This window comes from Dendropsophus ebraccatus, chromosome 1, assembly GCF_027789765.1.
Source record: "Dendropsophus ebraccatus isolate aDenEbr1 chromosome 1, aDenEbr1.pat, whole genome shotgun sequence".
In the NCBI taxonomy this organism is placed as follows: domain Eukaryota; kingdom Metazoa; phylum Chordata; class Amphibia; order Anura; family Hylidae; genus Dendropsophus; species Dendropsophus ebraccatus.
Genome location: NC_091454.1, coordinates 149,035,013 through 149,058,569, shown reverse-complemented (window position 1 = coordinate 149,058,569; position 23,557 = coordinate 149,035,013). Strand labels below are relative to the sequence as shown.

At 38.9% G+C, this 23,557-nt stretch overlaps 1 protein-coding gene across 3 annotated transcripts in view; it reads left to right on the top strand.

The window, feature by feature from the left end:
• The window catches only part of LOC138800046 (dual oxidase 2-like), a 48,418-nt gene that overhangs the window by 1,994 nt on the left and 22,867 nt on the right, over positions 1–23,557 (top strand). For 2 of the 3 annotated variants that reach the window (XM_069981862.1, XM_069981854.1), the window contains exons 2-17: positions 2,265–2,330; positions 3,419–3,499; positions 5,982–6,146; positions 7,683–7,870; positions 9,552–9,753; positions 11,024–11,190; positions 11,365–11,425; positions 12,142–12,238; positions 13,818–13,908; positions 14,949–15,051; positions 15,473–15,633; positions 16,362–16,525; positions 17,433–17,551; positions 20,162–20,299; positions 21,355–21,471; positions 22,076–22,278. In XM_069981862.1, coding sequence (XP_069837963.1) covers positions 2,265–2,330; positions 3,419–3,499; positions 5,982–6,146; positions 7,683–7,870; positions 9,552–9,753; positions 11,024–11,190; positions 11,365–11,425; positions 12,142–12,238; positions 13,818–13,908; positions 14,949–15,051; positions 15,473–15,633; positions 16,362–16,525; positions 17,433–17,551; positions 20,162–20,299; positions 21,355–21,471; positions 22,076–22,278 — 2,123 coding nt within the window. The remainder of the gene's footprint in view (positions 1–2,264; positions 2,331–3,418; positions 3,500–5,981; positions 6,147–7,682; positions 7,871–9,551; positions 9,754–11,023; positions 11,191–11,364; positions 11,426–12,141; positions 12,239–13,817; positions 13,909–14,948; positions 15,052–15,472; positions 15,634–16,361; positions 16,526–17,432; positions 17,552–20,161; positions 20,300–21,354; positions 21,472–22,075; positions 22,279–23,557) is intronic. The other variant, XM_069981856.1, reaches the window with a different exon arrangement.

Genomic DNA, 23,557 nt, shown 5'->3' with positions numbered 1-23,557 from the left:
GTGGCCATGTTTTTGTAGCGCTGGATAACCCCTTTAGCATTATTATTATTATTGTTACTATTACAATTATTACCTGATTGAGTAAAATATTCTGCAGCACAATCTCAATAAAGTTTGGGAGGGAGTAAAACTTCATTAGGTTCAGATTATGTTTTATGCTCCTGTTAGGCATCTTGAGGAAACTGAATATGCAAATAGAAATATTGTCAGCACGTAGATCTGTGTATCATTTGCATACAAATTGTACCTGAGGTAAAAAATAATTTAGCTGAGTGAGCTACAGATAGATAATAGATCCATTCCAAGGTATGAATCAATAGCATGGGGAAGGGGAGGAGATAAGGAGCCTGTGAAGACGTCATCGGAAGGACTATTGTTAGAGGTTGTGAGAAATAATGAAACAAGGGTTGTTCTAGGGGACCTATGAAATAAAAATAAGAACAAAAAAGAAGACTGAAGATGTGATACAAGCAATGTAGGCGATAGACACAAAAAGGTGTAAAGTTGTACACTTTTGTACAATTCGGGGGGGGGGGGAAATCTAAGATTCTATCTTTTATAAAACCTTTAAAAATGGAACCTACAAGGTCAAGATGTCTGTGGGTATTGATTCTCCATTAAAAAAAAAGGATGAAAAAATTGCAAACATAGTCTCCAACCCAGTTAATCAATTTTACCACCAGCAACTCCCGCATTCGCTGATGGGTTAAGAGATGTACAAAGAGGGTTCACAATGCATGGTCGTATATAGGCAAGCAAGATACCAATAGAAAGTAGAGATCACGGCATAAAAAAATGATGCCTCAAATAGCCCGAGACCAAAAAATAAACACATTACAGTGATCAGAATAGAGCAATTTTAAACACATACCTTTTTTTTAAAGGTTTCAATTCTTTAAAAGCAGTCAGATATAATAAAAGTCATACAAGTTGCCTATCATTGTAATTGTAGGGCTCATGTAGGTCTGTAGGTTAAAAAATGCAAGCGCTATGACCTTGTAAACACAAAGAGGAAAAAACTAAAGTGCAAAAACAAAAAGTGACTGAGGGGGGAGAGGTTAATAGGCATCAAACGTATACTTTTATAGCACACAGAATGTACATTTACCAAACCATAAATATTACTAATGTGTATAGAGATGTACTGAATTTATTCCTGAAATGTCGGGGGATAAAAAGGACAGGCTAATCTTAGGAGAGATACGCCATTGCCAGATGTGTCTTTTAGCAGTGTAATCCCCTTCTCCCGGGTCAAAACGCATGCATGCTTGGCCAAGTGTGCATGTCTATGCAGGAGGTGAGGTAGAATAGCTGTTGGCAGAATACGTGTTGAGCCAACAGTTATCTGAAGTGTAAGGACAGCAAAATCTCATAGTCAGACAGAAAAAGAATCCATTCAAACACCCCTATATTTCATATATGCCATGTAGGCCTATTATTAGTCTTTTTTTATGGCTTGGTTTTTAATTAAAAAAACAAACATATGTATGGCTTGGTTTTATTAAACCAGAGAAAATCTATAACTGTTGAATCACTCTTCATGCGAAAATCCAAGGATTCTTCCCCTCATTAAAAAACAATAAAAGCCAATAAAATGAAAACTAAACACATTAAAATGCGTCACTCAGAATGATCGTTTCCTCCGGACACTGACACTGATTACCTAGGGGCTAAACTTATCACCCTATAACGACAAACATTAAAAAAAGACGTCAGTATGAACTCTATGTGGGAGAAAGCTCACCTACACACGATCCCATTTAATCACCACTCTTTAAGTGTATGATTTCATGTTCAGATACCATTGAGGTGTAGTTTACCATTGGCGAACCTATGCTATTACTGAGATCACTTTGTGTCGAGGAACTATGCAGTAGTAATCTTACTGGGCTAGCTGGAAATCATTTCTCCCATTGTGACATTTGCAAATTAAACAGAGAAACAGTTTGTTATTCATGACGTAGTTCCCGTGAATGGCAAATCTCTGTTACGCAATCTGTGGTGTATTAGTATAGTGCGACAGAAGGGGCATATACTTTTACCAAACAAAATATAATAAAATACAGGAGAACCAGCAAATAGAGAGCATTAATCATGCATTGGTATTACAGAAGGAGCACCTGTCAGAAGGTGGAATGATCAACAGGTTCCACCCAACTAGATCCTATATGCTAGCTTTCTGTTACCCAGCTATTGGTTGTGTTCTATACAGAATTTTTTATTTGCTTATTTATTTTCATTTTACTATTTATTTCTTTTCAAAGCATCAAGAATTATTATGACCCGAAAACATATCTGGCTCTTCTTCATCCATGTGTGGATGTGCCTGGGTAGGTACATTTATTTTACATTTGTATAACTATCAACACTTTACAGTGCATAGAATTTTTTTTTAATAGCATTACAGTTTTAACACTACCTAATTGGTTCAAAACGTTTTTCATGTCAACTCTTTGAGCGAAGGAGCGCAACAAATTACAATGAGACACTGAGGAAAGGGGTTCCGCTCCTCAGAATTTTTGTCTGTTTTACTCAGTGTGAACGTACCCTTGCAGTAATATTTTTCCCCATAAAAATACTAAAAAAACATTAAACTATAAAACTACCTATATTTGGTAACTACATATTTGGTAACACTGCATTTAAACTGATCCACAGAAAAAGATTTATTTATTTATTTATCAAATGAAGGTTGTAACTAATAAGCATGTTAATTTTTTTATGCACATACTTCATGGCTGTTTTCTCTACTATATGTGTACTTATGGTTAATTCATTCAATAGAACACATTATTACATTGAAAGTACAGCAATATTTTTCACTCAAAATTATTCTACAGCGTGTGAGCATAGCCTCTGGCCATATTATACAGCCTGAGCCACACTGTAAACAAGTGCTGATTATCTAGATAATTATTATGATTCTTAGAAAAAAGTTAGTCATAGATAACATGCACGTTTTTCTCTTGAATCCAGTATAACAGTCGTCATGTAAAGTCATTGTAAACAGATCACTTATCTTTTACTGGTTATAATTTTTGACAGCTCACCTCACTTCCATATGCCACTCCCTACTCCCCAGCCACTGTGTGAGGCTATTAAAACTTTTATTTATAATTCTGATTGACAAAACTACTACTGCTGACAAGTTTTGAACTAATGTCCTTAGTTATAGCATATGTCATAGTCATGAACTATGAACAATCACTAATGGCAATTGCTGAACGCTGCATGATTGAGTTTTAACAGTATATTCAGACCATATTCTCTTATCTTCTGATAAATGATACAACTAACAAACTTTTGGCAGCTTGTTTCCCTGTCCTAAACATGGTTCCTTCATTCAGAAGATGTCAGATAACTTTATGACGCTTTGTTTCTGGTGTTTATTAATAATAAAACTTTTACCATTTTTTAGCAGATGCACAGATGAACTGGGAAATTCAGCGTTATGATGGGTGGTATAATAATCTTGCGTATCATAGCATGGGTTCCAAAGGTAAGTTGAGTCATTTTTAAGGGCCATTCAAACCATAAAGTGATTTAAACAAAAGAAGCAGATGGCCCTTATGGTACAAATTATATTAGCGCCCATTCAAATTGCCTTTGCCACTTTTATTTCCTGGATCCAAAGATGTCATGGAATTCAAATTAAAGTCTCCCACTTTCATTGAATTGGTTTATCATAAATCATTAATAGGTTGATCAAGTTTCTAAAATGTTTCTGGATAGAATACAGCAACTGTGCAATGTATGGCCCATGCAGCCCGTGCCACATGCAGCCCACTAAATGATTCTGCCTGGTTCACGTCCCTTTCAGCATCCCTAGAAGCTGCTAGGGATGCGCCACCACTGTATTGTTTAGTCCGCTCACTGCAGGTTTGGGTGGACTGAACATAGGGGACAGAATAGAGCAGTAGGACCTGTAAGCATCCTGTTGTTCTATTCATTGACATAGATCATGAGAGAAATAATAATAAAAAAAAAGACACGAAAAACGTGATGTTGAACTCTTTTAGTCTGGATAGGGTTACAAAGCCCTCTCATTTTAACGCACTGCTACCTGATCAACTCTGTTCTTTGTTATGGGAAAATGTTCTTTGGCATACAAATTATTTAAATTGCAAGAACATTCCCAGAACAAATTATGCTTGTAATCCAAAGTTGTATATCACTGTATATCCATGCTTATGACTCCACCATAAAAACATATTGGGTCAAAAAGGGATTTATGGTAGTTGCAATGTAAGAAACTGTGCTGCTATTATCCAATGACTAATATCAATGATCATCTCATATATACAAAACACCATCAGCCATTTTGAATAATGACAATGGGAATTTCACAGCATTCATAACTGTATACAGTGGTTTCAAACAGACAAAATTTTATTACTTAACTTTATGGTTGTGTGAAGCGTTATAGGGGTTGTAGAGCTCTGTATCCTGGAAAAGGAGCCTGACCCCTATGCTATAAAATCCTCCGCTCCTAAAAGTTTAGCTTTTAATCCTAAATTGCAGGTATTATCTATATTCTAATTGAGCTCATTTAAAACGGCTTCCCCGCACCACTCAAGCCATAGACGAACCACAGCACTCTGACTCACCGTATATTTGGCTGTGAAAAAGCACGCTGCGTCGTGCGAAACAGCTGTTGCCTGTTATCTGTCTGCATCCGATGACCAGCTAGCCGGCTGAATAAATCACTGTTGGTTGCAGTAAGAAGAGTGCTCCTATCTTTGTTTCTTTGTTTATCACTACATTATCTATATTCTTTAGTGAATTCTAGTTTAACACATTCATTTTGAAAACTGATAATCTGCCTCAGAGTAAAGTATGACAATGACCTGTATTTATCTTAAAGGGGTAATTCATAGACAAATCCCAGCACTCGCCAAATTTATATTTCAGTTTTTATTCAGCTTCACATATCCATAGAAATACGCAGGCCGCGTTTCGGCAACTGCCTTTTTCAACTGGCTCTGGTTGCCGAAATGCATCCTGCGTATTTGTATGGATATGCAAAGCTGAATAAAAATTTAAATATGGACTTGGTGAGTGTTGGGATTTCTCTGCGAAGTACTATCTTAATGTCTTTTCCTTTATCTTTAAGGGGAACTGTCATCTGCAATTCAGGTTCCAAACTGCCAACACATTTATGGTGTGTTCATGTATACAGATTTTTGGCTGCACTTGGTAAAAAGAAAAAAAAAAAGAAGCCAGTAATGGATTTGAAAAGAGGAGAAATCTCAGTCTTACCTTTATGACCTGTTCTCTGTTTATAGTCTCTTCCTGGCTTTGGTTTTAATAATTGCATTGGAAAATGTGTCTGTGTAAACAAATCCTTAGGTAGGTGTTAGGTCAAGGAGACACATGGTACCTGTCAAATATCTGTGCTTCCAGAACTTTTATTCTAATACAAAAAGTGGAGAGTCAAAGCGGCTCCTGATGTGCTGCAGGGCAGTAATACCTCCTTACTAGTTATGCCCATAACTGGAAATGGCTAGGCCCTTTATAAAACTTTTGATTCCCCCCCCCCCCCCTCTATTACAGTTCCAGGCCACCGGGCCCCCAGACGTGGTGGGCTCGGAGCAGCCACTGTGGCTTCTACGACAGTAGCTCTACCTCTGCTCCTTACTCCCCCCTCCCATACCTGAACCTGCTTGTCATGTTGTCAGTCAGGCAGCAAGGGGGTAGAGAGGAATCATTGCAGCTTACTGCAGATTAGGTCCTAGAAAAGCCACTTTGACTCCTTATATCGGAGAATAAAAGCATTTTTCTATGTTCTGGAAGCACAGTTGGATATATAAAAGGTACTGTGTGTCTTCTTTACCTAACAACTATCTAACAGTATTGGCAGTTTTGGAATGTGAATTACAGCTGACAGATTCCCTTTAAATACCAGAGCTAGAATACTATGAATAGAAGTGAAACTGACAGATCTTATTTTCAGAAATGCTATTCATGTTGTTCTTCACTAGGTTCTAAACTAATGCGCCTCATCCCGGCAAGTTACTCTGATGGAGTTTATCAAATTGCAACAGAGCCACAGCTGCCAAACCCACGGGAAATCAGTAACGCAGTCATGAATGGACCGTCTGGTCAATCATCTTCTCAAAATTTGACAGTGATGGCGGTATATTTTGGTGAGGCAACATGCAATATACAGTCACTTCTTCCAGAATGTCTTTCAGGCTAAGCTTGCATTTGTTTGCATATAATGCAAGACCAGATATTTGAAACTGAATTGGCTTTAGTGCAGAAGAATAAACATGCAAAATTACGCTATTTTCACACACAGTAAATTAAAAGCAAAATACAGACGTTTTGAGTAAAATAAAAATACAACTGTATTTTCAAAGTAATAATGTGCACTATTGAAGTCTATGGGGAATTGACAATCGGCCATAATTGAATGCGGGTATAAAAATAATGAACATGCTCATTATATACTACAGTACCTGACTTTACAACAAAAATAACTTTTACTTGTTCTCACATGTGTAAACCTTCCAATAGCTTAAATATTAAAAATTATGTCATGTGTTTTCGGTAGTAAATAAATATCAAATAGTAAAACTGTCGTTGCTTATATCAACCAATGAGAGTTGTACTTTAATTATATCTGAACTTGTTAAGAATGTATAACAGCTGAGCACTGATTGGCTTCTATGGGCAAAAAAGACAGTGTAACTTTCATTACAAATAACTTTGCAAAAATCAATAGTACAATCATTTATAAGAAACGCTCTTATAGGTTTTATTAAGTGGAAGATGTTCCTTCTGTACTGACACGGTTATATTCCAGCCCCCCCCCACTCTCCTATTTTTTATCTGTTGCACAAAAGCAAAGTAAAGATGGTTTAGCCGGTCCATTATGGTCTATGGAAGGGGGGGGGGGGGCAGAGGCGGATGAGTGCGCAGGAAGAGAAGAGAACCAGTGTTTTTCCAACAAATTGTTTTATTTTTACAAAAAAATGAAGGCCGTATTTTGGTATTATTTTATTGTGTGTGAATATAGCCTCAATATTAGTTTTTGATCACATTTTTGTGTGTGTTTAAAGCATTTTTTTTCCCAAAAGACAGAGTGCTATAGTGTAGTAAAGGTGCATGTTTTCAAGCAAAATGAGTCTTGTTAAAAAAAAAAAAAATGCCAGGAACAAATTTACACCATGTTACTGTTTAAGGCCAGTTTCACATTATGTATGAACAGCGGCCGCTGTCTGAGATGTTTACCTTGCCAATACTTTAGTACCGGCTGGGTGAATATCACTTCATGTTAATTTGGATACGGGCACATTCGGGTGTGCCTTCGCTCCAATTAACCACAGTATACAATGTAAAGGACATCTGTCTGCACAGTCTACTTTGTGCGGCTGCTATTCACTGAATAGCAGCCGCACAAAATAGACACGCAGGTTTTTGTGCAGCATAGATCAACGGCTAGTGTATACAGTGTATATACACTACGGTCGTTCATTTCTATTGAAATTAATTATTTCACAATATTAGTAAATAGCGGCCGGTGTTGCAATCTGCAACAACGGACATTATTTATGGAAAATATACATAGTGTGAACATGGCCTAAAACCGTATTTCATTCTATAGTTTAGTGAAATGTAATTATCTGTAGCATTACTGCAGACAAGGGTCTAGACAATGTTTGCCTTTTCTCTTTTAGGTTATCATGTCCTTTCAGAAATAGTGTCCACACAATTGCCAGCATGTCCACCAGAATTTCTTAATATTTATATCCCTCCTGGAGATCCAGTGTTTGATCCTACAAAGAAAGGCAATGTGGTTTTGCCGTTCCAAAGAATAAAGTGGTCTTATGATACAGGAAAAAGTCCCAACAGCCCAAGAGAGCAGGTAATAGAGGCTGAACATAGAAATAGAAACTCTAATAACGTCCCAATTCAAGTTGTATGATTACTATACTTGAAGCTGAAGTGTTGGTGAAGAAGGCGTCAAGGTTTATTGTGAAGTCTGCAGAACAGTACAGAGCACCCCTTACAGATAACATTAAAGCGACTGTGTACCCACAATCTGACCCCCCCAAACCACTTGTACATTCGGATAGCTGCTTTTAATGCAAGATCTGTCCTGGGGTCCGTTCAGCAGGTGATGCAGCTATTGTCCTAAAAAACAACTTTTAAACTTGCAGCCCTATGCCCAATGGGCGTGGCTTAGAATACCTGTGCCCTAACTTTGCACCACCCCTCCATCCCTCCTCCCCACCCTCTTCATCATTAGGAATGCCACTGAAACATTTTCTCCTGTCTGAACATTGCACAGGTGCCTTAATAATCCAGCCTATGTGCCGGGCTGACACAGGTGGGGAATAGGAGACAATCTGCCTGGAGCATTCCTAATGATGAGGAGGGTGGGGAGAAGGTACAGAGAGTTTGTGCCAGCCTAATGCATACACAATCTAGGCCATGCCGTTGGGCATGGGGCTGCAAGTTTAAAAGTAGGTTTTTTAGGACAATAACTGCATCACCTGCCAAATGGACCCCAGGACAGATCTTGGGTTAAAAGCAGCTATCTGAAGGTACAAGCGTTTTGGGGGTTACATTGTGGGTACAGAGTCGCTTTAAATAAGTGACATGGACCTCTTCTAGTGAAAACAAAATATATTATTAACCTTGGAAATCTTCTAATTTTTGAGTTTCAGTTCATTCAGTTATATTTTGACATGGCTTCATACATGTATATATTAATTGTAATGAGTGCACAGTGATACAGCAGGATAATTGATACAACATAACCTAGCCCTAACACTATCTAGCTTATTTACACCCCTGTATTATTACTGACACATCTTCCTTTAGTAAATAAATATGGTAAAAACTTTCTGACCAAAAGGTAGCAAATATATTAAAGAGTGTGTACTTTTTAATTCATTTTTGCAAATACAATCGTTTAGCAAACTTGCCTCCTTCTCCTGATATACCAGCTCTTCACCCCACCCCCACTGTTGTTGACCTCATTGCACAAATTCTTCCTGTAACCCCCCCCCCCCCCCATAGCCTGCATACATGTTTCCCTTGGTACGGTTTTATGTCTTCCATGTGTTAATAAGCTTGTAAACTGTTTATACATTTATCTTACTTTCATTCTAGTTTAGTTTCTTATGCTGCGTTTACATGGAACGATTATCGTGCGAATTTGCACAATAACGATCCAATTCGAACGATAATCGTACGTGTAAATGCAGCGAACGATCAAGCGACGAGCCTGAAATTTTTCATTTTTAGCTTTGAACATGTTCTCAAATTGTCGCTGGTCGTTCGCAAAAAAATCGCAGATCGTTCCGTGTAAACAGTCATTCCCCGATTTAACCTTTGTGCAAGATAGGCTTAAGCGATCGCAAAACAATTTTTCCATACGATATATCGTTCAGTCTAAACGCTGATCGTTATTTAAAAAAAATCGTTACTTCGAAATTGTTACTCGTACGTTCGGGCGAATTATCGCTCCATGTAAACCCAGCATTAGAAGAGCTAGTTGCTATGCTGGTTATATGACAAATAATTCATTCATTTTCCAGATTAATACAGTAACAGCATGGATAGATGGCAGCTCAATCTATGGCTCATCGCATTCTTGGAGTGATGCTCTAAGAAGTTTCTCTGGTGGAAAGCTGGCTTCTGGACCAGATGGACTCTTCCCACCCTATACTACACAGAGTCTTCCTATGTGCAGAATTCCAGATCCTTCAACAGGGATTACTGGCGACGAGGGGATATATGGTAAATGGGTATATAATATATCAGGTGCCTGTGGTTGTATCCCAACATGTATATTGTATAATTCGTTATTATACAGGAGCCCCTAGTGTATCATAAAAGTAATAATATTCATTTAAGACTCCTAAATTCAATATAGATAAGATGTTCACACATAGTATTTCCATCAGTCTTTTGATCAGTATTTTTTTCCCATCCAAAACCAGGAGTGAATTGAAAACACAGAAGCTGTGCAAATCTGTACATTATAAGGCTAGGTTCACACTACGTATATGTCCGGCTGCATATTTTTCGCGGCCGGACATATACGTATGCAACTCCGGCCGGGACTTTACGCAAGTTGCGGCCGGATACGTACGGACCGCGAACTTACGCCCGTAGCGTACTTACGCTTCCCGAGCGCTCTTCGTAGCGATCTAACAGCGGTCTTTTACTTGGAAATCTTCGCCTAGCCCCGGACACCCCACAGAACCTTTTGGATCGGAACAAAAAGCTGGCAAAATGAAGAAATCACCACTACGTACGGGACCACATGTTACGCTACGGGCGTAAGTTACGGCATTTCCGTCCCGAAACAATGGTCTGGTTCATTTTTTACGGCGCCACATACGATCCAGGCGTAAGTTCGTACGTAGTGTGAACTGTGTGCCCGTAGATCGTATACTTTTCATTGTACGCAAACTACGTAAGTTTCCGGCCGCTTATTCACGGAACGGGCTACGGCCGGAAACTTACATAGTGTGAACGTAGCCCCCATGTTGACCTACCAGTTCCACTCCTGATTTTGGTTAAAAAAAGACTGACCAAAAGACTGATGGAAATACTATGTGTAAACATAGCCTTTAATTTGTTTTATAATCAGTTGCCATTATAGATGTTAGGGTCCATTTACACAGGAAGATTATCTGACAGATTATCTGCCAAAGATTTGAAGCCAAAGCCAGGAACAGACTATAAACAGAGATCAGGTCATAAAGTAAAGCCAGATTCATTCCTGGCTTTGGCTTCAAATCTTTGGCAGATAATCTGTCAGATAATTCTCTGTGTAAATAGACCCTTAGTTATTGATCTAATTGCAAAACTGGCGAATTAATTATACTATCACTACCCTGAACAATCCGTCCTTTGGTGGTAAAATTGTAGATCATTTGGGGGGTTTTTTATAGCATTTTTAGGTTTTCTTGCTTTAACAAAGAAATATGAAAAATCATTTTAAAAAATAAAATATCCTACATGGAAAATGTTGATGTTTCTCTTTGATTCTGAACAAAAGGTTTTGGTAATGCTATGGGAAACGAAAATCCACTTACCCAAGCAGTGAGCCTTGTCTGGTTCCGATACCATAATTACATGGCGGCAAAACTGGCACAAAACCACAGTGACTGGACAGATGAAGTCTTGTTTCAGAATGCAAGGAAATGGGTAACTGCTATTTACCAGGTAATCTTTTTTTGTTATTTATATGGTGCTTACATATTTCACAGCCTTGTACAGTACATACAATGCAAATCATTCACAGCCCTTCTGGGGCTTCATCTCATTTCTCTAAATAGTACATATGAATTAAATTGTTAATAACTGACTTTATTTTTATATATTTTTCCTGTTTTCTAGAAAATAGCTTTTTATGAATGGCTTCCTACATTTTTGTCAAAACCTTTGCCAGGCTATAATGGTACGTAATAGATATGAACATCAAAAGAATAAAAGTAAATATTATGTGAATAATGTTATAAAGCCAAATGCCTAAAACTCTTCAATTAAATTATAACTAGCTACAATTACAACCTTTTTATAGACATACTTACACTAAGCAACATAAAATGTGGAAACGTCACAGTCAAGTTCCTTACCATAAACAGAGAACTAAAAAAAGTATTTTTTCAGGTCGAAGGTCAATGAAATCAAGGAAATATTTTTATATTTTTATATATACTGTTTTGAACGAATTCATTATTACTTCCACAGTGTACCTGCAGTGAGTACATAGGTAGCAGTCACAGCCAAGCCTTGCTACCTAAGAACAATATAGATAACTGTTTACCATCTGGTAAATAATTACCCGTTTTTACCATTGACCAAAAATGAAATAAAACTTTACTTTTATCAGTAAACTATGTGTATACAATAAAAAAAATCCAGCAAAAGTCCAGGTAAATATGGCTTATGATATAATATGCAGGCCTGCAGTAATAAGTGTAATGTAAGTTAAGAAGCTTTACTGAAGACTTGCTGCTTGTAGAAAAGAGATGTTGAAGTGAGATTAACATGGTTGTTATGTCACATGACATTCACATCCACTGGTGATTTCTGTAGTCTGCAATGGCCTAAACATATTTGAGCACTCTTTAAAATGTTCTTAAATAGTAAATGTTTTCCCTTATATTGTAGGGTACAAACAACATGTGGATCCAAGCATATCCCCAGAATTTTTAGCACTAACAGCACAGAAGATATATACTATGATGCCCTCAGGAGTTTACATGAGGTATTGTTTTACATTCAGGTTAACAATAGTGTTGAGCAAGCACTAAAATGTTGATTGGGGCCAGATAATACCTGTAAATGAGCAGCGATCTGCTAGATCGTCGCTCGTTTACTGGGCCTATTACACGGCCCGATAATCGTTAAACAAGGGCTGCAGGGACATAGTTGCCGATGTCCTTGCAGCCCTTGCTTAACTATTTACAATACCTATCCACGTTCCAGGGCTGCTGCTGCGGTCTTCTTCTTCACGGGTCTTGCGCGCTCTAACTTCAGAGTGGCCTGTCAGCTGACAGGCCGCTCAGCCAATCACAGGCCGGGACCACCTCGGCCTGTGATTGGCCGCGTGGCCTGTCGGCTGACATGTCACTCTGAGGCTAGAGCGGGCAGGACCCGGGGAGAAGACCGCAGCAGCAACCCTGGAACGTGGATAGGTAATGTATATCGTCAGTCGCTGGCTGCGCACCCCTATTACACGTAGCGGTGCGCGGTCGGCGCCAGACGAAAATAGGTCCAAACCTATATCAACGATCAGCCAATGATCGTTGTCATCGGCTGATCGTTGTATTTATTACATGGAGCGATAATCGGCCGAATCGGGACAATTCGTCCGATTATCGTTCCGTGTAATAGTACCCTTAGGCTGGGTCCACACTATGTTTTTGCTATTTGTTTTTTTTCATCCATTTTTCTATTGACTTCCATTATTTTTAAAAAAAGGGAGCAAAATGCATCAGCGTTGAGCCTTTTTTTAAATAATACGCAAAAACGTAGTGTGAACCCAGCCTTACTCAAGTCAAGCCTTTTTCGATGCTTCAGTGCTCAATTCCATTAATGAACCCTATTGAAATCAAAGGAAGACTTGAGCATTTAACCAGAGGCCTGGTTAACCTGTTACATTTTTTTTTTTTTTTGTTCTAATTTCTGTAAGGTATGTGTAAATTATTTGAATTAAAAAGGGTAATAGGTTTCTGCAAAATACATTACAATCCCAACGGTATACCACCAATTGCTGGCATACTGTAGGAGTTCTAATATGCCTGGTACAGCATACTGTAAAACCTAAGATGCTTGTGCAGCTTCTATCGTAATCGTAAAAAACAATAATGCAGCCATACTTACCTGTCCTCGCTCCTGCCCACACACTCTGGCGCCAGCTCTGATCCCCCTGGGTACCAGATTCAGCACCAATCAGGAGGAGCCTGGACTGGTAAGTATGTAAGTATGGCTACTAAACTGTTTACTGTATTGTACCCTTGAACGATTTTGGAGTTACCGGTGTCATAATGAATGATGATGCCAGGAGCTCCAAAACTCTTTAAATATTTGTGCTACTAATTGCTAGCTAGTAGCAAGATTACTTAAAAAGCACCCTGAGGTGCTCAGTCAATTATCAAGCACCCTGATTATGCTCTCTTAGTTAACTAAACATGTTTGGAACCGCTGAAAACTACAATTTCCTAATATATATTTTACTCTAATAATAAATTGCTGCATATGAAGTACACTGTAAACTGTAAACTGTACAACTAACTTGTATCTTTGTCTGTACAAAGCTAACCTATTCCTAAATATAATTCTAGAGATAAACACTGTAACTTTCTCAATGTGACAAATAAAGATGGTGGAAATTCCTGTGCTCTTCGCTTGTGCAACAATTATTGGAACAGAAAGGTCAGTATGATAAAGTATGAAAGTTTTGAATTAACCACAGAAGGTAGAAGCTGATATAAACTTGACAGATAGGTGTACAGTATGTGGTAAGGAAGACAAAAAAAAAGAGTTGAAAAAAACTGCATAGCATTGATGGCTGGTACAGAGGCCTTGTGGTTTCCATAGTAACCAATCGGCACCTAAACTGTGTTGTAGGGATGACAATTAGCTCCCTAACAGTACGGCACCTGTAAGTTCACTCCCTGCATGCTATCATTGTAAATGATCTTGGCATATAGAAAGTTAGGGCCCTATTCCACCGGACGATTATCGTTTGCATAATCGTTAACGATTAACAATCTCAAACGACCGCTATTGCGAAAGACCTGAAAACGTTCACTTATTTCCATGGAACGGTAATCGTTACTTATGATCGTAATTGCGATCCTTTTTTCTTCGCTATTTATTCGCTATTGCGTTCGTATCTATTGTGAACGACCAAACGATGTCTTATTCAATGCGAGCGTTTTGCGAACAAGCAACGATAAAAATAGGTTCAGGTCTGATAAAGCGATCAATGATTTCTCGTTCGGTCGTTAATCGTTAACTGCATTTCAACCGAACGATTATCGTTTAGATTTGAACGATTTAACGATAATCTGAACGATAATCGTCCGGTGGAATAGGGCCCTTAAAGTGCTGGTAGCTGCAAGCATAAAGCCTTTTAGCAGTTGACCACTCCATATGCAAGAAAGGTATATTGGGGGGAAGGGACGTTGGGAGGTTTCATAAAAAATTATACTATGTCAAATTTCTTAGCAATAAGGGAAATATCATCCATGTATTGATGCTCTACTAAGTTAATGCAGTTACAAATTGTGAGCATTATATTTCTCCTTAACTGCATTTTAATGTATCCTTTTTCATACCCTACATTTCTGTCCATTTTGTACACACTAGACAGATGTTTTTGCAGCTACAATTACAGTTTTTAAAAAAAAAAAATTAATCTAAACCTTACATTAAACTTATTTTTCTATCCCCCTCCCCTTTTTTTTTAGAACCCTAACATGAAGACTCCAGCTGATGTTGATCACCTGTTGCTGGGCATGTGCTCTCAAGTAGCCGAGAAAGAAGATCATATTATAGTGCCAGATCTGAGAGGTAAAATACAGTATAATAAAAAAAAAATTCCCAGGACCTTTATATTGATGGCCTATCCCTAATACAGGCTACCAATATCAGTAGGGGTAAGACTGCCAGCACCCCTTCTGCTCAGCTGGCTGAAATGGTCACAAGTACTGCTGCCTTTGCATACCTTACTGGGCATAGCTCAATACACTCGTATCAGGTATTACAGCTCATTCTATTCAGTGAATCTAAGCTCAAGAAAGATAGCTAGCAGTATATTCAAAGAAACTTGTAATTGGCAGTAAAAGGCAGTAATTGGAAGTATTGAGGTGTATGGACCTCCTATAGAAATCTGTGGACTGGACTTTTTTCTCGATCCAACAGTTTGTACTAATATTAATGTTATACTGGTTATAAATATCATTGCTTACCTATACAAATTGTCATTTTTTAGACTACTGGTATGGACAGATAAAATATTCTCGAACAGACTTGGTAGCTTCCAGTATCTTACGTGGGAGAGACATGGGACTTCCTAGTTATAAGAAATTGAAAGAGCACTATGGACACAATTTAGATTGGGGCGATATAAAAAACACCACCATAAGAGAACAGGTTAGTAATTTGTTCTATCTAATACACATAGATAGATAATATATGTAAATTTGCAATAATGTTGTATTGACAGAAGAATCAAACAGATTTTACCTATTGGTACACAAGATAGAAAGGACCTGCCTTGAAAGAACACATATCACAAGATATTGAATGTTTTACTTTAGGCTATGTTCACACTTTTTTTTTTTTGTCATATTCATGACCGGACGTCATTTTGAGGTGAAAATACGTCCATATTTGGATAATTGTGGCCATAAATAATGATCATGCCCTTCATTTACAGCTGCAGTAATCAAAATACAACTGTATTTTGACCTCTAAATAACTTCAGTCCAAAAATGCAGAACATGTTGTCTTGAAACAAGTTCTATTACACCAAACAATTATCGGCCAGAACGGCCGGTAATCGGCCAAGTGCGGACAATAATCGTTTGGTAAAATAGGGCCATAAATCCTCCTTTAAACCGCCTTTAAGGGTCTAGTCTATAAGAATATCATAGGTTCCTCTAATGGCCCCTTGTTCTGATGAATAGGGTCATGGCCAGCAGAAACCAACTACATTTGGAGCTAATTTTGAGGACAATCACTTAAAAAATTGTTGCAAAGTTATGAGCAGGTTGCAAATATAGGGATTTTTCTCTTACATTTTGAAATTTTATAGTCTCTGTGGAGTGTAAATTTACTTGGCAGCCCTTTGAAACATACATGTTTGTATTATTAAACAGCTGAAAGCATTGTACAACAATGACATTGAAAAGCTGGAGCTTATTCCCGGAGTATTGTCAGAGATTGAAGGAAATTCTAATACCCTTATATCTGATATCATTATAAGTCAGTTTAATCGAATAAGAGAAGGGGACAGATTTTGGTTTGAAAATAAGAAAAACGGGTAAGTGTTTGATTATGTACACTATTACATTCATTGCAAAACTTTTGTTAGTGGTGGTGTGATGTACTGTATGTATTAGGCTAGGTTCACATTGCGTTTTTGCAGTCCATTCCATGTATCTGTTTCATGGGAAAAATGGGTTAAAAACTGATCGAAACACATCAGGGTTTCTTTTTAGCCAACAAAAAAATGTGGTTTACCACGTTTTTCGGCTTATTATTAGTAACCATTTAAAAACAGACCTATTAAAGGTTGAATTACCATACAGGATACAATAATATTGCTGAATAGTCCAAAGCCAAGACTTATATAATCATAGGACATATGCCTCACCTGCACCGAACCTTCAGCAGGGTCCCCTTCCAGCAGCACCACTTTCAACTGTATCTTCATCCTTAGGATGTAGATACAATAGAAAACTGTGGTAAAACAGAGAGCCACCTGCTCCCTGACCTGCTATTCTTCTGCTGTTGCATATTAGCTTCTGGGGTTGCATATAACATATAAAACCTAGCTACCTCTAAAAGATCGATTTGTAAGTGTATTTGTATGGCTTACAAACTAGCTTAATAAAATTTACCTGTAGGTTGGATTACATTGTCAATGTGACAGCTCCTTTTCAACTAGCAACTAGTCTACATTGCCTATTACATACATTTTTAGTACAAAAATCAACCTCCTTTTGCTAATGTACTTTCTTAGAACTTTTGTATCTTTTTACATATTAAAAGGCCACATAAAAGTGTTTCTTGTACCATGATTCTTCCCTTTTTTAATTTGGTGCACAAGTGGTCATTTTACTCTGACCTACTACATACCACCCGACGTATATGAGGCTCTAAGTAATGTATCTTATAGTTTCTGTCATTCTAACATGAGCTGCAAATTGATGTAAATTTTTCCACAGTTTATTTACAGATGATGAAATATCAGAGATTAATAAAACTACCTTCCATGATGTACTTGTTGCTGTTACCGATGCATGGGAGAACACAACTCAGAAGAATGTCTTCGTCTGGATGGGTGGTGAGATTCTAAAAAAATTTGTGTCCAATTATCAATTAAAATGGTAATGACTAATATGGCCTAGATGGATTAATGTGTCTAAGCCAGAATTATCTCCAAAATGTGACTTTTCTCTACATTTATTAAGCTTTTTAGAAACTTTGGATGCACTTTTTTGGCAGGTCAAAAAAGGAGGCATGATCTCAGGAAAAAAGGGCCTGGCTTAACCCCTTAAGGCCATAGCACTTGCATTTTTCCACCTAGAAACCCACATGAGCCCTTATTTTTTGCGCCACTAATTTTACTTTGCAATGACAGGCTGAATTTGTGCATAAAGTACACTACAAAAGCAGAAAAAAAATAAATGTGTGGTGAAATTGAAAAAAAACAACAACGCATTTTGTTAATTTGAACTGACTTGTTATGCATGTTGCTCAAGTCGTTACGATTACAACGATATGTAACATTTATAACTTTTCTTTTATCTGATGGCCTGTAAAAAATTCAAACCATTGTTAACAAATATATTTTCCTTAAAATCGCTCCATTCCCAGGCTTATAGCGCTTTTATCCTTTAGTCATGTTTTATCCTTTGTGCATATGCGACTTTTTGATCGCTTTTTATTACAATTTTTCTGGATTTGATGCAACCAAAAATGCGCAATTTTTAACTTTGGGATTTTTTTGCGCTTATGCCGTTTACCGTAGGGGATCAGGAATGTGATAAATTAATAGTTTGGGCGATTACGCACGCGGTGATACTAAATATGTTTATTTATTTTTATTTATAACCTGGGGAAAGGGGGTGATTCAAACTTTTATTAGGGGAGGGGGCTTCTAGTATATACACTCTGATCTCTCATTGAGATCTTTGCTGTATACTTATACAGCATAGATCCATGACATAGGCACTCGTCTGCTTTCGGCTGCTACAGCCGAAAACAAATGAGTGCCGAGCCGGGATCAGCGCCATTTTAGTGGAGACCCCAGGCAGCAGATACGGAGATCGCTCCTCCAGGACAACGTTCCGGGTGGAGCGATCTCCCCACTAGACACCAGGGAACGGCTGCATACGGTAATCGGACGCAGCTGTGAACTTTGACAGCTGCATCTGATTACCTGATTAGCGGGCACGGCGATCGGACCGTGCTCGCTAATAGCCGCGGTCCCAGGCTACATTCAGCACCCGGGATTGCGGCGGTTCAGAGCAGGGTCGCCGCGCGGCCCCATTCTGAACGCCCTTACCCACAATAGGGCAGAAATATACGCCCTTTGTCGTTAAGGGGTTGAAGGAGAAGTCTGGCAAACATTTTTATTAAAGTATTGTATTGCCCCCCCCCCCCCATAAGTTATACAAATCACCAATATACACTTATTACGGGAAATGCTTATAAAGTGCTTTTTTCCCTGCACTTACTACTGCAGCAAGGCTTCACTTCCTAGATAACATGGTGATGTTATGACCCGACTCCCAGAGCTGTTCGGGCTGTGGCTGCTGGAGAGGATGATGGCAGGGGGATGCTCAGTGTCCCTCCAGTGCCCTGTGTCCCTCAGTGTCCCCCTGCCATCATCCCCTCCAGCAGCCACAGCCCGCACAGCTCTGGGAGTCGGGTTGTGACATCACCATTTTATCCAGGAAGTGAAGCCTTGATGTAGTAGTAAGTGCAGGGAAAAAAAGCACTTTATGAGCATTTCCCATAATAAGTGTATATTGGTAATTTGTATAACTTTTGGGGGGCAATACAATACTTCAATAAAAATTTCACCGGATTTCTCTTTTAAGGTCAGACACTGTGTACTACAAAATGTGGCTCAAAATTCTGGCACACATCAATCAAATTAATAGCTGGTCTAAACTAGCTAAAAAGAGTAGACAGCCTTTAGATATAACAGATATGGCCTGCACCACATTGATAAATCTGGAGCATTTGAATTTTGTCTACCCATAGGCCACGTTCACATGGCCTGAGACACCAGCCGTTCCGTGACCCGGCCAGGTCACAGAATGGCCGGTGTCAGAGAAAATAATCCTGCAGTACCGGCCGGATGATCTTCACTGCTGCTGAATTAGAATGCGGCACATCCGTGCGCGCCTGCATCCGAATTCTCTGCTGCCCACAATGGAGCGCGACCAAAGCCGACGGCTCCATTGTGTGAACTGAGAGGGTTTTCTGCAGCCGCTATGCAGAAGACATGTCAGTTTCTTGCAGCGCTGCTAGGGATCCCGGTCGGAGTGTATACGATGTGTATACGCTCCGGCCGGGATTCCCTCAGGTGCAGTACTATGTAAGTATCGTAGAAAATCACAGCCGTTGTTACAATGGCCGTGATTACTTTGGTACTTATGTAGTGTGAACATAGCCTAAGTGTGCATATAGATTAGTATTAGGAAAGCTGGTATAATATGTGTACCATTTTGAGGAGGTTTTTGGAAACATACAATATAGCTGCCTGTCTTGCCTCACTTTTCCCATTCTCGTTTTTTTCTGTCTACTCCCAAAATGTTTTGGAACCATGTAGAGCTGCATACTGGGCCTCTTGAGTCTTTTGGTCACATTTTTCTATTACCTTTATTATAAAACAATAGAATACACAGGTAAGAGATAACATAAACTATATTTCTTCTCTTAGGTGATCCATGTCCTCAACCAAAACAGCTAACATGTGAAGATATGGAGGAATGTGTTCCACTTATGGTCACTGACTACTTTGAAGGATGCGCTGTTGGATTTGGAATCACAATTGCAGCTCTATGCTGTTTCCCTATTGGTAAACACCTTTATTTCTTAGAAATCGCTTTATCTTGTCCGAGTTGTCTTAAATACTGGTCTGCAGTTCTTACAACTGGTTTTTCAAAAGGAGTCTTAAAGCTACTCAGTACCCACAATCTGTCGCCCCCCCCCCCCCCCAAACCACTTATTCCTTCGGATAGCTGCTTTTAATCCATGATCTGTCCTGGGGTCCAATCGGCAGGTGATGCAGTTATTGTCCTAAAAAACAACTTTTAAAATTGCAGCCCTGTGTCAAACTGCTGTGGTGTAGAGTATCTGTGCCCTAACCTTGCACACCCCTCCGTCCCTCCTTCCCACCCTCTTCATCATTAGGAATGCCACTGGCAGGATTAGCCTCTGCAGTGAACACTGCACAGGTGCCTTAACGATCCAGCCCATGTGCAGTGCTCACACAGCTGATGAATAGGAAAATACCTGCCTGGGGCATTCCTAATGAAGAAGAGGGCGGGGAGGAGGGATGTAGAGGTTGTGCTAGCCTAATGCACAGAGGTACAAGCGGTTTGGAGTGGGCAGATTGTGGGTACAGAGTCACTTTAAGGGTTGTTGGGCTGAATTGGGCCCAATAAATATAGCACATGAGATTGGGTAAGTCTACAGCATTCTGCTTTCCGACGCTTACTCCTGACATTTCAAGTCTCAGGTGAAAGTCTTCTGAGACAGGTAGAGGCAGCTCTACGATGTTGCGTGTGCACTTAGTTTCACCCACATACAATAATCGTGACTTAGACCGGCCCCTCCGCATCTCAGAATGGGGTGAGAGGAAAGCCTTAAGCACCAGGGAACCATTTTTAGTCAACTTCTTCTCCTCAGACAATTTACTATACTACTATACTACAACTGTTGCCAAAAAGTTATACAGATTTGATCATTTGAATCTTTCCATTACGTATCAGCTAATTTAAGTTTTGTACTTTAATGTTCTCTTGTACTTTTTGAGGTACTTCAGATATGTTTGAAAAAAAAATTAATAAAAATATATTTAAAAAAAGTGATGTTTTCTAAACCATATATTATGTAATGTGTTCCTTTCAGTGAGTTTAATTATTGCATTGGTGGTTGCAAAATATCGGAAGCAAACTTTTCTCAAAATGCAACCAAAGACTGGAAGCTCTGGAGTCAGTAATTTAAATAACAGAAGTGGATTTGCAGGTACTGTGCTGCTGTTAATACAAATATTTACATGTGTTAGGTACTGTCCCAGTATAATAGTCCTCATAGGTGTTAAAGAACTTAAGCTCACCTTGCCTAGCATCTATATGGGCCAGTGGTGCCCATGGCTGTATCCATGTATCCAGGACTTCCTAGGGCCTCATCAAACTACGTCAACCACTGGTATTCAAATGCCAAACTAGCATACTTGAGGGTACTCGAGTCACGCTAATCTCTAATGTCTAGTACTAGCAATCATAGGGAAATAACAGTTTCTCATAAGGTCAAAACAGACTCCCTCTTTGGTGCCAACAACACCTTCACCTTTCCGGCTCCAGCGCTGATGCAGGTAGCACAGCTTTGGTCCCCTGGTCCCAGCAACTTCTGGGTTTGAGTGGGGACCTGGGACGTGACGTGCCAGGCAAGCTCAGCCAGTCAGCGGCTATAGCTGGTCCCATCTTGGCTATGTACCAGGTAGCAATAAAATGGTCTCTTAAAGTGTCAATGTCATTACAACTTTTAAAATCTAAATCATCAGGGGATGTTCTTGATTGATTCTTGATTTTATTTCTGTCTTTCTATTTCATACAATGTGTCTTTCTAGCTTCAGAATGGTGTGGAGGGAATGAGCCTTTCCAAGATGTTTTTATTCAACTGCATCAAAACCACACTATTGAAGTTGTAGATGGTAAGAAATCTAAGACCCGGACAATCAAATTACAGAATCGTCAGAATGTAGAGGTCACCCTCTCAAATAATGATGGCAGCAGAGTTGTTCGTATCAAGATCCCCAAAGAGTATGATCTGGTAAGACTATGAACTTACTGTATATAATGTTCATGCAAAATGTGCTCTAGGTTTGAGGGTCCAGGATTAGAAAAAAAAAAGATCTTATATATCTTATAGAGGGTGGTTTAAATTATGCTTAATAGGTAAAAGAGCTAGTCCTTGTACTTGTAGTCTTTGGCTATGTTCACACTATGTATAACAACGGCTGTTGTTTGACACTTCCGTTGTTTGCAGTGTTAAACAACGGATGCTGTTTTACATGTTCATGCAGCTGATACTGCCATATCGGCCGCAGAAACATCATTTTATTTCTATTTGGACTGTGGGCACATTTGGGTGTGCCTGTAATCCAATTAACCATAGAACCCTGTGCATGTACAACTGTCAGAACGGCCATACTTTGTGTGCACAAAAAATGAACAACGGCTGTTGTTTGTGCACTAGCGGACAAAAATATTTACAAGTTAATTACTTGTGCAGCCGTTGTTCAATAAAGCAGGTGAACAACATTATTTTGTGACAGCCGTTGTTTTAATCGTCAACAACGGCCATTCTTGTCATAAAAACTACATTGTGTGAGCATAACCTTTTAGTTTATGGGGTCACCTTTCAGTTGAGATCATGTTTCTCTTCAACCCAATTCCCCCCTAGTTATTAGCAGCTACAGTACTAAGGGGAGACATTAGGACCCAATCGATAATAGTCCCAATACCATGATCACTATGATCACATGGACAGACTTTGCTGTGTCCTGTTGCTTATATAGGTAAAGTCCTACCTCCCTTTTTGGAACAGTCCAGACAGCAATAATATAAATGGTTTTAAAACAATCTGCACAAGTTGGATGTTAAAAGTTGGATTAGAGTTATGATTTATGATTTTATGAAAAGGCATACATATGTACACTACCGTTCAAAAGTTTGTGGTCACATTGAAATGTCCTTAGTTTTGAAGGAAAAGCACTGTACTTTTCAATGAAGATAACTTTAAACTAGTCCTAACTTTAAACAAATACACTCTATACATTGCTAATGTGGTAAATGACTATTCTAGCTGCAAATGTCTGTTTTTTGGTGCAATATCTACATAGGTGTATAGAGGCCCATTTCCAGCAACTATCACTCCGGTGTTCTAATGGTACAATGTGTTTGCTCATTGGCTCAGAAGTTTAATTGATGATTAGAAAACCCTTGTGCAATCATGTTCACACATCTGAAAACAGTCTAGTTTGTTACAGAAGCTACAAAACTGAACTTCCTTTGAGCAGATTGAGTTTCTGGAGCATCACATTTGTGGG